We start from the raw sequence: 15,261 nt of genomic DNA on the forward strand, positions 1-15,261 counted from the left end.
GCCGTTTCTTATTTTTTGAGCAGTGATGAGTAAAAACCTAAAACTGGTTATGTTATGTTATTTTATTTTATCAAGCCTTACAACCAATTAACCACTGGAGATATTTATTGCTCTTCTTGAATTTTCAATACATGTAAAGAAAGAAAAAACCTTTTAAATACTCCTTTCATTACAATAACTTTTCTATACACGCGTTTTGAAACTAAATCTTGAGGGACGTCGTCAAAACCACATGATTTGTGTCTAAATCTTCTGCTCCCAAACTGGTGGAAAAGAGCTCAAATTTTCCTTGGATGAGAAGCAAACTGGAGCTCTTTTTAAACACTTCTACATATAAATCGTCTTGCTATAAAAGGCAAACGATTCTGTGGATTTTCCCTGGAATTACCTTCATGTGTGAAAAGGACCATTCATCAGGAGTTTTGAATTACACTAAACGTACAAAAGGAGCAGAGACAGACCTCAAAGAGGAGAAAGATTTAATTATCTTCCTTTGTGAGGAAGAACAGCGAGAGCGCCAGCAGAGACAAAGTGATGAAAATTAATCACCATCTTCCGGAAAATGAGAATCTTGCCTGTCGACTTTAAGACGAATTGTCGAAGAGGGAAGAGAACAGCCACCAGCGGCAGCCATTACTCCTCGAAAGACACATTTAACTATTATTATCGTATTTTGTTGCAAGCATTGTGAAGGGCATGCATCCTGAAAAAGTTTAGATTTCAACAGCTTAGCAACATATTGTGGAAAAAGTTACATTTCCACAATATATTGTTTTAATACATTTAATAGAATCGGAAAACTGCTAATTTTTACAAATACTGTTTTTTTTCTTACACTTTATATTTTAGGAACGAAACAATAAATTGTGATTAATTTTTGAAAAATTGTCAAATTATTTAGTAATTGATTAATCGTTCAGTAAAGCATATAAACTCAAAAAGGGCCATCAGGGAAGTAATTAAAGCAAAACTGTGCAAAAAAATATGTACATTTTGCATTTAATTTATAATAATAATTTCAAGCCTAAAAAAAAACCTTGTAAATGTTTTACCCAGAAGACCTACAAATCAAATTATGTACAGAATGATTTATAAAAAAAACTGAAGTATTTGTTTATTTGCATCTTTCAAGGTATTTCTAATATTGTACGAAAAAGCTTAAGTGACTAAATGAAACATCTGAAAAATGTGGCTATTTTTAAAACTGATTAATCATCAGAACAATTGATTGAATAATTGACTACTATTACAATAATTAGTTGCAGCCTTAATATATTTAAACTTAGTGTACACTGTTTTTTTAATCATTATACCTTCATGCCACAAAGTGACAAATGTGTTTCCACTTGTCACTTTGATGCTGATACGCACTGAATTAAGTCACTTAGGGACAAATATTTGGATACTTTCATTTTTTCTGAAAGTTAGAAATCCTCCCTTTGCCACAAACTTTCAATAGAAGTGAAGCCATGATAATTAAAAGCTAAAAATGTTAAGGATGCTACTGCAGCTGTAGTATCAGGTAAAATCTTTTCCTCTGGATTTAAATCTGCAACTGAAAGGGTGAAAACTAAAATTGTTTGCGTGATCTAAACTCCTAATCTGAATTTCTAACTTCTCTGCATTTACCAGTTGCAAAAAATGAAACAAACAAATGAAACACAAAGTTACATGCTTTGTGTTTCACGACTGACAGTTGGCCATGAAAGCTCAGATTTGGAGTTAAATGCCTTTAATGTAATTCAAAGTAGTTATTAAAAATCTCAAACGTTGTGCGTCGGATAGTGGAAATGAGTGTGTGAGACCGTCGGTGAACACTGAAACATGCTCTGTGGCGCTTCGCACCACAACCCAAAGTGAGAACAACACCCATGCTTTAGATAAGCACCATACGTTACGATGAAGCGAGTCCAGCTCAAACCTGCAGAAAAGCACTTTGATATTTCTGCCACGGCACCGTCAACGAGATTAATGTGAAGGGCTCAATTCTAGATTATGTCTAAAAACTAAAAACAAACGCCGGAATAAAACATCCACGAACCCTGACCCACATGCAGTCAGTCAAACGGAACACCATCTCAAAGGAAATGTCGGTGAAAACAAAACTGAAACGAGAAGAAACTCCTGCAGAGTCCTGCACTCATGCTGACAGCTGACTGGCATCGACTCATGCGAGTGACTGATGAATGTGTTTGGGAGTGAGGGGGGGGAAATCACCTCGTTTACCAATTCCAGCTCATCCTCTGTCTGCAAGGAGTTGTAACAGAGAGGGTTATAACTCTGGAGTGACTGAATAAAACCATGAAAACAAAGCCTGAGCTCAGACTAGTTCATTGGTTTGTTCAAAGTTCATTAAAAAAAATGAGAGGAGCACCAAACAAAGCCACATTTTTGGACATCTTCTAGCTAACATTTAGTTTTCTCAGACCTGATCTAAAGAGGTAGCAACAAACTAAAGACAATAAAAATATTTGGAAACAGTTCAAATTATTTATCAAAGGTTTCTTTAAGAGACACATTAAAACTGAGAATCTAAATAATGTTATAATAGTTTGGGCAAAAGATTATAACCTAGTTTTGTCCCACCTTTACACTTTAATTTCACATTACACTGAAATACTTGAAGCAATTATTGAAGCCTAATGAAGTCGTGAATCATTCCTTTATAAAATATTTGCCTCTTTAAAGGATAAGAACAGAATTTTTCATTATTGTGTCTGATGTTTGTTTTAAAACTTATGTTCACTCAAATTTTCTTTACTAGGCAGCTCGATTATTGTAGTAAACAAATCTGAAAAAAATCCTCTGATACTGAAGATACAAGATGAGAAATAAACAAGATTTTGAATAAATATTTTAAACTTGTCAGTCAAAATTTTGATTATCAAACAACTTGATGAAAAAGATCAGATTATCAATAACAGAGCTTTGAGCATTCGGGTTTTGGATGAGAAGATAAATTAATATTTCCTGATTCTCTCGCAGCATCTTCAGTTTTATGGGTTCAATCAAATTAAACATGAAGCAATTTGGTCCTCATTCATTTATTTCACCCCAGGATTGAGATATTTACCCAGCTTCTGTATAGTTCGGGGCGCTTTGGCAACAAGAAATATGATTTCTGGATCGTTTTGTCTTCTAAGTAAAGATATGGGAACTTGGAAAATGTTGACAGTTTTTCCACTTTTCAGGCATTATCAAGGTAAGTTCTCTAACCTTTACAGCACCACAAATATGAGATAAAAACAATATCACTGAACTAAAAAAGACAGTTTCAATACAGTATTGGGTGATCTTGATCTATCAATACTTCTACAGAAACAACTAAAATACAGCAAAATTCTACACTTAACTTATCTGAGAACAAAACACCAACCGAACAAAAAAAATCCCCCAATTTCATTAACTTTAAGGTACACAATATAATCGGCTCAATTAGGAATAATCAATATTCATTACACTGAAACGATCTAAACAAATTAAATGCTTAAACATCATAAACAACAAAAGTTAGAAAAATATCTTGCAAAGTTTTCTGGCATTAAGCAAACAAAAATAATTTTGGTAATTCTAAAGAGCCTAAAAAAGAAAAGTTTAGTTTGATTTAACTCCAGGCACAGAAAACAAATAAAGCAAGAGTGAGCCAAATAGACACAAAACATTTTGAAAAATATGACAGGCCTACTAACTGCTTGTCCTTATCTTTTTTAATCTGACAAACCTGCAAAATAATTTTAAATTTAGAACAATTTATCAAAAGCAGCTAAATTATGTGACTGCTCTCATATTTCCTTTCAGGTCAAAATGAAAACATAAAATAGTTTTTGCAAAAACAAAACACTAAAAAGTTTAACATTTTCACTCTGATTTATGATCACAACTGTGCAGTTTGAAAGTGAAGCACTTTCAAGTACACACTTTGGGAAATCCAAATGGAAATTAGATTATTTCAAGGTTTTCAAGCCCCTGATGACAGTAACTGGCAACATGTTGGTTTTAAAAAAAACCTGCTGGGTTTGTGAGCTTTTCTAGCCATCATGAAAAGAAGTGAGGGGTCAGAAACGTTAAACCAAAGTTGAACTTGGCTGATCTCACCATCTGCATGAGGCTCTTCCCGCCCTGCGAGGTGATGACTCTCAGGTCTGGCTTACGGCTGTTGACCATCTGCGGGCTCGGAGGCGGAGGCGGCGACTTGGCCGGAACTACTTTCCCCAGGCTGTTGCCGTTGGAGACGGTGAGCAGACCTGGGGAGGCCCTGGCGCTGGTGTATCCATTAGCTGAGGGGGAGATGGAGGCGCGAATGCATGGCGATCAATAGTGAACGATCAAACAGAGAGTAGGGGTACAGACAGCGTTAGAGTTGCGTTTCGTTGTTGAGGAATCCTCTAAAAAAACGACTCGACTCCGAGGGATGAACCTGAAGATGGACAACACTAATGTTGTGATTTATTGGACACATGTTAGACACAAGCCGCTCAATGGTGTCTTTAAATTAGATGTGTTCTTAAATAATACAGTTCCTCCTTTTACAAATCAATCATGATCTGCGAAACGTAGCTGTTTTGACAAAAAGACAAACCTTTAATGTCAAAGTGGAAACTGATTTTTACAAAATGATAACAGAAATATGAAACATAATAAGTAGGGCTGAAACGATTCCTCGAGTGATTCGAGTACCTCGACTATTAAACTTCCTAGACTAAAATGTATCTGCCTTGAAGCTTGGTTAATTTATATTTTATTATTTAGCGCACCGTTTTCCAGCCGAGACAATATTAGCGTTGCACAGCGCGCCCACTTCTGCCTGAGTCGTTGATGAAAGCTAAGTGTTAGCAGCATCAAGTTCACTCTGGGAGGATTTTATTGATTCATGATAATGTCCGGGCTTTTATTGTTTTTCGGGGGACCGATAAGCATCCTATAAAATAACTGGCACGTTGCTGCCGCCTTTCTCCTCCCAGAGCTGCTGCCTGGTGGCCGTTGTTCAGCGCGAACGGCGGGGAAGAGCGCTGCAGGTGTTTTTCTTTGTTTTTTTTTGTCCAAAAAAAGCCACATTTTGTCGATCACGGCTAATTTGTAAATGAAAAAAAAAGAAAGGGATAAAACATCCATACTATTTATTTATTGGTGTATGATTGTGCTTCATTTTTAGAATAAATATCTCATATGTCAAAAGAGAATAATGAACATTCAGAAAATCCCACTAATTAGCATCCAATCCCAGATGGAGCAACAGAGGAATAATTACTTAATTATACCACAAAATCAGGGAAACTGAAAAACAAAGAATGCTACAATTTTGGTTTTGTAAAAAATGAAATAAATTACTTACAGACTGGACTTGGACATCCTCCGTTTGAATTATTCAGGTCGCCTCCGAGGAGAGCACCTATTAAAGAAAGAAAGAAATACAATGAATTTATGCAATTTTGACTTTTTGGCTGAAACAAACTCTAAATTGAAAGTAAAGCTTAAGTTTTCTTCCCAAGTTAAAACACTGTGATCAAGTTTCAAAGGGATGACATAAAATACACACTACAAAATAAATTCCCTTACACATTTTCAGGCATTATGCATCCCAACTAAACAAACAAATAAATGACAGTTCATCAGCTAGCAATATATTGATGTAAAAAACCATGGAAAGCATAAAATAATGCAAATCATGTTTACTCTACTGCTTCCAGTATCTTGTAAAATTGCTCTAATAATAGTAGCCCCCATTTTAAAGTGTTCAATTAATTATTTTATTGCCTACCACTAAATAAAACGTCCACTCTATGGGGATTTGGTAGGCAGATTATTTTCTGTGAAGTTTGCACAAATTTCTGGTCCTAATTTTTTAAAGAATAGTGAAGCATATGGCACTAGGTATTTGAATATGCATTTATTAATAAATATTCAAAAAGAAATCAAATGCAAGGCTTACTTTTTAAAATTAGAAAGTTCCACAACATAAAAAGTTTCTGGTTCAGTGGATTAGCATTGGCAAAAACAATCAGAACATTAAAAAAGTTTTCAGTGTGTGAAGAAGGTTCTCCAAAACCAAGGCCAGGAAGCTTTGATTGCTCCAGGAGTAACATGATACAGTTTCACTTTCTCTCTCCAACGTGTTGTGATGAGTTTCATCACAACACGCTCACACAGAAACGGAGGTGGGGCTGACATCGACTCACCGAAAACACAGAACAGACTCAAACACTGACGACAGCGAGGTTAGTTTTGTACTCCAGGACATAGACCTTTACATTTGCGACATATTAAGCTGCATAAATTCATGATTCACTACATGTTAACTGTTTAAATTCACATTTACTCCAAGTTAAACTGCTTAGATTCATGATTACCACATGTTAAATTTAACCTGCGTCCCTCCTAAGTTGCGCAGCCCACACTTTGGGAACCACTGTGTAAAACTGTTGAAATTTATGATTTTGAGACTGAAATTTGTTCAAAATTTGCACTTGACCAGATAATTTGTTTATTTCACACATGATGCTGATAAACACATAAACCACATTATTGGGAAAACAAATGTATTATTTTTATGTATTTGGCCTTTCATCCACATAAAACCTCTGTTTAAAATCACTAAAAATTATTATTTATAAAAACTAACCAAAGGGGAGATTTGCATCTGTAGCTCCTATTCACTTAAAAAAAGCAGAATAAAACAACGACCCAAAAGACTTTATATTATTAGACATAAAACAAAGTATATCTAATAATTGTTGCAGCACTGATTAAGAACAACTACCCACGTAAGATAAAAACAGAAACATCTCAGTGAAGGTAAAAAGCTGCTGCAGATCATCTCCTGCCTCTTTGTGCTGCGTCTCGCTGCATGCTCACCTGCACTGGCCGGTCGCTGTGGCAACCCCGGAGACACTGTATTTCTCTGGAGAGCCGGTTGCTGCGGCGACAGGAGGTGGGTATCCGTGAGCGATGATGATGTGACATAGGAGGTAGTTACCAGTGCGCTGCCAGGATTACTGAAGTGCAGTGTGCTCTGATTGGACGCCTGGACAGTGACTGGCATGGAGAAGGTCTGAGGCGGAGCCGCCGTCTGCTGCAGGACGACATTCACACTTAGACAACTTACAACAAATTCAACAGCAACCATGCGTCACACATCGCTTCAAAGTGTAAGGTATTACTTTATTTATTCATCCACTTTCAGCTGGTATGTACTATAAGCCTGGCGGGTGTTGTGGAAATGTTCCTTTAACAAAGAGTGAGGCAAAACTGTTTCAAGAACCAGAGAAATAATATATTCTTAATTGGTATTTATTTGAAGGCTTTACAGCACTCAAGGTCTCTGCTCACTAATGCAGTGAGGAGGAGGAAGAGCCTGGAGCAGCTTGCAGTTTTATAGTTCATTCTGATAATCTACTTGGTTACAGAATAGACAGCCAGCACACGTCTTCGTTCAGCCATGAGAGAGAAAGAAACAATGACTTAATTGTGAAGCTAAGGCCAAAGAAACTGAACTCCAGAAGTTTTTTTTTCATGAGCTCATGCATCACAATCATAATACTGCTATCATAGATTCAGCTAATAATCATAGTAACCTCAACATTTTCCCACTACACGGGCCACCGCCAGCCTGAACATTGTTTATTTAAATTCCTTTTAAATTTCTGCTTCTTTTATTGATCTTTAAGACTTTATAGTTGGTGTTTCGGTATTGAACAATAAAACATAATTATCAAGTGATATTTTCAAATTTCCTGTCAACCTTAAACATGTTCTAACTCCCCAGGCTTAGTAGGTTTTCTACATGTGATTATCAATATATGACTTTTTTTGTACATAAAAATTACAGTTTCACTGTGTAATGAGCAAAAAGATGCTTGCATGATTCATTAAAAAATGCTACAACTTTTGCTAAAATACTACAAGGCTAAAATGATTAATCAGATGAATTATGATTCATAATTTTTTAAATAATCTGCAACAAATTTAGTAATTGATTAATTATTAACAAGAGCATACAAACTCAAAAAAGGCCATTTTCTGAATAATTTAGCCAAAATGTTATAAGACTTATTTTGCATTTACGATAAAAAATTGAATTATGTTCAACCAAGAACAACTCAAACCCTGTAGTTGTAGCTTTATCCAGTTCAAACTCTGTTAAAAAAATATGATTTTAAAAATGAATTATTTTTTTACTTTCATGTTTTAAGATTTTACTAGTATTGTCCTAAAAGGATTTAGTAGTTAAATGAAAAATCTGCAGAATCTGTAAATTATTTTATCTGATTAATCATCAGAATAAACAATTCAACAATCGTTTATTGCAGCCCTAAAACAATATCACAGTTACTTCAGTGCCAATATTGATATTTTCATTTCTGATTTTGACACAGATTTAAAACATAATGTCAAATAAAATTGAGCTAATTGTGCAGAAAATGTATCTTTTTTGTGAAGTTTTAGTGTCTTTTTTCATCTTTCTTGGAAGCCAGAGAAAACTGTAATCATCTTCTTCCAGTTGGTTCACAACATTACCTTATGTGCCAAAAATGTGGTTCAAATGCCTTTAAAACAAATAAAACAAAATATTTATCAATTCCTGAATAATACATTTGCAATGAGATTAAATCAACTAAAGTTCTTGTTGAGGTCAGCACATTAAAATAAGTCAACCTACCCCAATAATGTTTGATTTATTTCTCCATTATAACAGAATAGAAAACACTTTGCGATTCTTAAAATAAACTGAAATTCATACTTTTAATTTCTACTTCTATATCCATTTTAATTTTGGATGCTTATTTATTTTTTCAAATATCCATTAAATACCATAAAAGAACATGAAAGTCTTCCTTGAAAGGGAGAAAACTGAACTTTGAGGTTGCAACAATTGCTTAAATATCTCTTGAGAGAAGATTTTAAAAATAATGCCACCCCTCTTTCACAAATCAAAAGGAATAATAATAGGAAGAGAAGAAGAGTAAAGATCTTACGCCGTAGCGTTTGAAGAGGACGTCCAAATCCTCTGTGGTTTTACGGAACTTGTCGTCATTCAGAGGACTTTGGTCGATTGAGTCTTCGCCGTCCGGCTCTGGACTGTCGCAGCCGTTGAAACCTTTCTTTCTCAAAGTCTAGAAACCAAATCAGGGAGAGGAACAATATTCAATGAACCAGTGCAGTTTAAGATAAGCTGTAGACTCTATGAGTGCTTAGAAACAAAGTTTAGCAAACATGAATATCCCAAATGAGTTCAAGTTAAGGGCTGCATTTTCAACTCTGAAACAGCCTCTGCTGTGTAAACTTATGAGGCTGCAGCAGGAATTTTATTTTGAAGGGGACAAACTCTAGTAATAGGAAGAAGCCTGTTGTGGTCATTAGCAAACTGAAACCTGCAACTTTGAAAACTTGGGTCGGCGTGTAATTATTAGACAGAGCAGCAGCTACAACATCCGCCATGTTTGTTTGGTCTGTTGTTTATGTTTATCTTGTCGATTCTCTCCGGTCTGTCATTAGCGTGATGTAAACGTCAGATGAAATGAGACGCAACAGTTCACCCTGATGTCACTTTAAACACATCAGATACAGGATTACATATTAAAAGTAACCTGGGTCTGATTGGAAAATAAATGGATTTGTGCGGCTCAGACTGTCGTTAAATAAAAATTTTTTAAAAAATAACATTTTGATCACAAGTGGGAAAAACAAGTGGATTTTTGCTACATTTACCTGCAGGGTAAATATTGAAAGGTTATAAATAAAATAAACTCATTTCTGAGGAGTTTATTTTAAATTACTAGCCAATAGATGTAGTTAGCTCTAATAAAGTCCCATAGGTCACATATTCAGTTATATAAAACATTTATATTTGATTCAACATCATCAGTTTGTTAGGAAAATCATGATATATGGGTTTAGTTGAGGTCTGACCTGCCATTTCCAACTTTAATCTTCTATGATTATTTCTCTTTACGTACTTTAAAAGAGACAAAAACAAAATGTTGTGTAGGTTGTTTGGATCCACCAGGAAATGAAAGAATGAATATACCATCCCACTTATGAGTCAAAGAAAATGTCACAAATTTGTACCTGAATTTTATAAACCTAAATAAATTGACTGATGGATCTAGAAATATATTTTATTCCCAGATTTTTACTTTTAATTGAACAGAAACTAATTTAAAGCTGGAGCGTGATCTATCCAGGTTAAAACCATTTGCCTTTGTGACAGAAAACCCCTCAGGAAGCGGCGGACATGATGAATTTACCTCAATGATGTCTGCGTTGGTCCGGCTCTCGTGCGGCTCGTTGTACTCCGTGTATTTGAGCAGAACCTTGTCCATGTCGGTGCTGGCATACTGGAACAGCTTGTTGGCGTGGTTGAAGATGATCAGGGCGATCTCGCAGTCACACAACACACTCAGCTCATAGGCCTTCTTCATCAAGCCGAACTTTCGCTTCGTGAATGTGACCTGAGAGAGAACGGAGAAAAAAAATTAAAATGAAAGAAACGACTGTTGGAGGAGCAATTTTCAGATTTTACACCATTTTATAAAATTGCTTTAATTGTATGCCTTTACTAATGTAACAAAGCTCTCTTTTTAGCTTTTCTTTTCCAGTTTATCATTTTAAGCATGAAGGGGTTGAATTCCAAGAGAATAAAAGTTTGTTTTTGTTTACAAACTAAAAGTTTATTAATAAAGACAGAATGTGAATTTACAAACAATTACATAATAAAGTTAATAAAAGTTAACTGACAAAATAAGCTAAATTATCATAAATTACCTTTTCCAAAACAATTGAGTGGAGATTAATAAAACTCTGATTTTACAGTTTACTGTTCTGTATAAATTATTTCTATTATTTTGAAGAAAAGTTGAGTAAAATAACAGTTTCCCTCTTAAACTATGAGCAAAGCTTCCGGCTGCAATCCAGCAAAAGATCAGCAATCAAGAACAATGTTGAACAAAATTAGCCTGAATTTCTGTCAAGAGCAGAAGGTCTGCGCTTTAAAAATACAAAAGAAAGAAAAATACAAGCTGGAATCGAGGGCAACGTGATACAAAATATCTGGTGGTTTGATGAAAACACAATTCAACTTTTCATCAATACTTGAAGAAAAAGAAACAAAAGGAAAAGAAACGTGGAAAAGTGAGAGTTTAATCCAAACTGAAAGCCAATCAGAGATGCATCACAGACCAAATCCCTGCTCTGCACAAACCAAGACTCCACAATGCATCTATTATTAAACCTCAGCAAACTGTTTGCTTTTACAGACAAAGCCCAATATTTGTGAGAAACATTCACACAAATACGGGCGAGAAGTCTTTAAACAACTCCAGACTCAAATCTATTCTCAGCAGCTGGCATCTGCTGAAGATAAACATGTGATATCCCAGAATGTCTGAGGTTAACAGGATATTTGTTGTTTTTATTTTTGGGTGGGAAGGGATGTTGTGGATTAGCTGGAACTGGTGTCTTTATTGCCTGCAGTTCTGTAACGGGAGCAAAAATGCTCAATGAGTTCAATTCACCATCCAAAAAGTGAAATGCAAAGAACTAAAAATGTTCAATGCACTAATAAATCCTGTTGTTATTTTCTGGTCTTATCACAAAAAAAAAAAAACTGTAAGTCAAGACTGGTAAGGAGCATTTTCCAATAACGCGTAAACATCTGGACTCAAAATAAGAATGCAAAAATGTTGAAAAAATAAACTCCCATATCAAAAAATAGCTTTGTGATCCACATGGCCAACAAACAAACAGCGTTGCATAAAATTGCTGATGTGCTGCGAAAAAGTCAGACATTTCCTAATGTTAAGCCAACATCTACTTTTAAAAGTGATTCTCTGACATTAATTTACAGTAATGAGAAGCGGTGGTTGAAACTTTATCCTACAAAACTTGATATTCTCAAACCTAGGCAAACAAAACAGAAAATCTGATTTTTTTATATTTTTTTTATAGCATTTATAGTTTTGTGACTTCAGGCTACCTGAAAACAGAAAAACAAAGAGGAGCACCTTGTAATAAATTTTGCTACAATCTGTTTCCAACAGTTTGTAAAGCCTCCTAATATTCAAGAAAAAGAAAAATCTTTCTGCAGTCCCCAGAAAACAATAAGACACACAAGTCTTTGGCATGAATTTGAAAAACCAAACAAAAGTGCTTAAAGTGTCAAAGATAAGAGATGAATTTGGATCGAAGATTCAAGTGATTTGGATTAATTTATCCAAGATAAATTCAAATATCAACAATTGTTGCAAATTTCCTAGAATAATTATACTTTTATAAACACACAGCCATCACTACTAATTAAATTCAAACACTTTTGATGAATCATAAAATGACTCAAAATGTGTGATTTTTAATTTCTGGAGCAGAAATTAAAACAGAATGCAAAATAACATAAAATCCTTTGTTTCACCGCAGTGACTCACCTGCTTGTTCCTTTCGTCGGTGATCCTTTGGATCTGAATCTTTTTCCTCCCCATTATGCTTTGTAGTCGTGAACACTAATGCTAGAGTCAGTCAAGTGGAAAAGTGCCTCTCTGAAGATGAGTACGGAAGCGAAGCAGAAAGACGCTCAAACACAGTCATGCATTTCGAGGACATGCACGCACGCGCATCTCTGTGTCCAGGTGTGGTGAGGCAACACGGTTAACTCTTGCTCTGAAAGGGCAGCGGGAGAGAAGCAGCGGTTTGGGACGTGGAAATGTGGACGAGGTCCTCAGTTCATCTTTTATTCAGCGGGGACTGATGTGTGCAGCTGCTGCGGCATGGAGGACGTCGCTCCTCTCCTGCGTAAACGAAAGAAACAAAACATTCACCAAATGTCCCCTCAAATGTAAATCATTAGTGTTAAAGCTACATAACTTTTATTTTTTTTAAATGTGGTTGTTATGGAGATGCGTGATATACTGGCACCTGGGCTGAGATTAATAACCAATTTTTCTTTCATTTTGTTGCTGTCTGTTTCTGGTAGTTTTCGTTTTAATTTATTTGTATTTTAATTCATTAGATATTAATATCAGCCCAAATCTTTATATTGGTGCATCCGTAGTTTTTTTACATATTTGTTCAAAGTGTCATCATTTGTGTCAGTTTCTTATGAGACAAAAAAATCTGTGAAATAATCTAATTCATCTCAATGCTACTGAAGAAAAGCACCAGTCCAAAACAACCAATCAGAGCCAGAGGGAAGGTCTTATCAATCATTCTTCTGTATGCGCTGCTCAGTGTGCTAATGGCGGAAAACAACGTAATGTCCTAGGAAAATTATTTATCTGCCATCATAACTAGACTGAAGATTCACGGCAGGGAAATGGTGCGTCCACAAGGGTGATTGGCAGCACTAACACCCTCCTCCTCTAATTGGTTGTTCCTAGTTAGCGTTGGAAGTGCTGCGACAAAGGAATGTCAAACTCATTTTCATTTTGAGCCGTATCCAAAATCTGAATGTTCTTAAAGGGCCAGCTGTGCCAGAATGTGTTGATAAAACCAATTAAACTGTTAAAAAAAATCAACAAACAGCCAGATGTTTCAATAAACGTTTCTTGAAATGAAATATTGAACATCTTCTCACACCAATCAGTGAAGGATTTTGTTGCTGTTTCTGTTTTTTTGCAATCAAAATCACAGATTTTGTGTCACTAATTTAGAAATGTTTATAAGAAATTTTTACAATATTTGTACTAATGTGTGACATTAAATGTGACTTTTTATCAATCGCTGTATTGGTCACTGACTATAACTCGACATCGTTATGTTTTGGTCAATTTTGAGAAACATTTGCAGTGAAATCATAAAAACATGGGGATTCGTTGATTTAGCTTGAATTCAGTTTGATTTTTGCAGATTTGTGAAAAACTGGAGAAACATGCTCAGGTAATTAGAAGTCAAGAGGACCACAAAAAAAAGCTCCTGCGGGCCAAATTTGGCCCCTGGGCCTCGAGTTTGTCGCATGTCCCTTAATTTCACAACATAGAGACAGTTTCAACAAATATGTGAAAAAATATTTTCATAAACGTTACATACTGCATCTTAAGAGTAGTTTATTTATTTATTAAACAGTAATTTATCACATTAGGGTGTGATAACGTGCAAAAAAATAACAGAGAACTAATGCTCAGTTGAAATAGGATGTTAAAAAAAACAAGTGTAATGGACAGATCATGAGGTCAAGGTGCAACGTGTACAATGTGAGGGCCCACCCACTCAGCTTATGTCCTCTTTAAAGAAACCCTAATTTTTAATTTATTTATTAGTTTTATCAGCTAACAAAAGAACAGAGCCTCCAATGATTTTTAATTTGCTCATTTTGCACCGAGTTAACGCAACAGCTGTGAGCACAAAGCCAGAGCTTTAGGTTCTCAAAACCGATATTCTAATGTAACACAGCAGAAGTAAATTTGGTGCATAAACGGGAAGGAAATCTGATAAACATTGTGCAAATCTCCTATGGACGTATTTCAGACAGATAGCGTATCTGCAACCTTAAACTGTTTCCACTGTTCAAGGTTGTACATTTCTACATAAAGACTGACGTATTACGCTTCATTATTGTTTAAATCTATTGCTTAGTTCAATGAAGTTGCTGTAAGGATGTTCTCCACCTGACTAAACAAACAGGATATGGAAAATGTAGGAATACATTTCCATGCACAGCAGGAAAATGAAAATAGATCCAAATGATATGCATATCAATGCTATCTGCAAACAGTGTGTAACTATAACCGAAGGGCCAGTGAGCACATTCACACTTGAATTATGAAGAGCTTTAACTAATCTGAGCAAAATTGAAACCAATCACTTTATTACTGGAGCTCACTACATCCAGATAAAACACATATTTAGTTTTTAGCAAGGAGAGAAAATCTTCACCTGGAAAATGCTGAATTACATTTAGATAAATATAGTTTCCAAGTTGTATTTTGCACATTTAAACTGATTTTTAGTAATGTGACTTTCTTTAACCTTAGCATTTTCATATACTTCAGGCTCAAACTGCAGGAATTTTAATTAATTACATTTATTTAATTAAATTTCGATGACATAATGTCATCACAGTTCACAAAAAATTCAATCTTTCAAATAATTAAATTATTATAGAAAGAGATTCTGTTTCCTTTCGCTAATTTAAACTTCAGCAGGTGAAGCTGGAGAAGCAGAGCATTACTCTAAGGTCAATAACGCAGTAACATATCCACCTATCGGTGCGCTCTCCGTTCAGTGACTATATTTGTTAGTTGGGGTCAAAAACTCTTCTGATGTGATTGGACAGAT

General features: G+C 35.2%; 1 protein-coding gene across 8 annotated transcripts in view; it reads right to left on the reverse strand.

Moving 5' to 3' along the window:
* The window catches only part of LOC129374999 (myocyte-specific enhancer factor 2D homolog), a 37,534-nt gene that overhangs the window by 11,404 nt on the left and 10,869 nt on the right, over positions 1-15,261 (reverse strand). For 4 of the 8 annotated variants that reach the window (XM_055053755.1, XM_055053754.1, XM_055053750.1 and 1 more), the window contains exons 2-8: positions 12,417-12,776; positions 10,245-10,448; positions 8,973-9,110; positions 6,853-7,069; positions 5,333-5,389; positions 4,096-4,277; positions 2,218-2,247 (exon numbers count right to left, since the gene is read on the reverse strand). In XM_055053755.1, coding sequence (XP_054909730.1) covers positions 2,218-2,247; positions 4,096-4,277; positions 5,333-5,389; positions 6,853-7,069; positions 8,973-9,110; positions 10,245-10,448; positions 12,417-12,470 — 882 coding nt within the window. In that variant the 5' untranslated portion in view covers positions 12,471-12,776. The remainder of the gene's footprint in view (positions 1-2,217; positions 2,248-4,095; positions 4,278-5,332; positions 5,390-6,852; positions 7,070-8,972; positions 9,111-10,244; positions 10,449-12,416; positions 12,777-15,261) is intronic. The other 4 variants (XM_055053756.1, XM_055053752.1, XM_055053757.1 and 1 more) reach the window with 3 other exon arrangements.

This window comes from Poeciliopsis prolifica, unplaced genomic scaffold, assembly GCF_027474105.1.
Source record: "Poeciliopsis prolifica strain line A6 unplaced genomic scaffold, Auburn_PproV2 SCAFFOLD038, whole genome shotgun sequence".
NCBI lineage: Eukaryota > Metazoa > Chordata > Actinopteri > Cyprinodontiformes > Poeciliidae > Poeciliopsis > Poeciliopsis prolifica.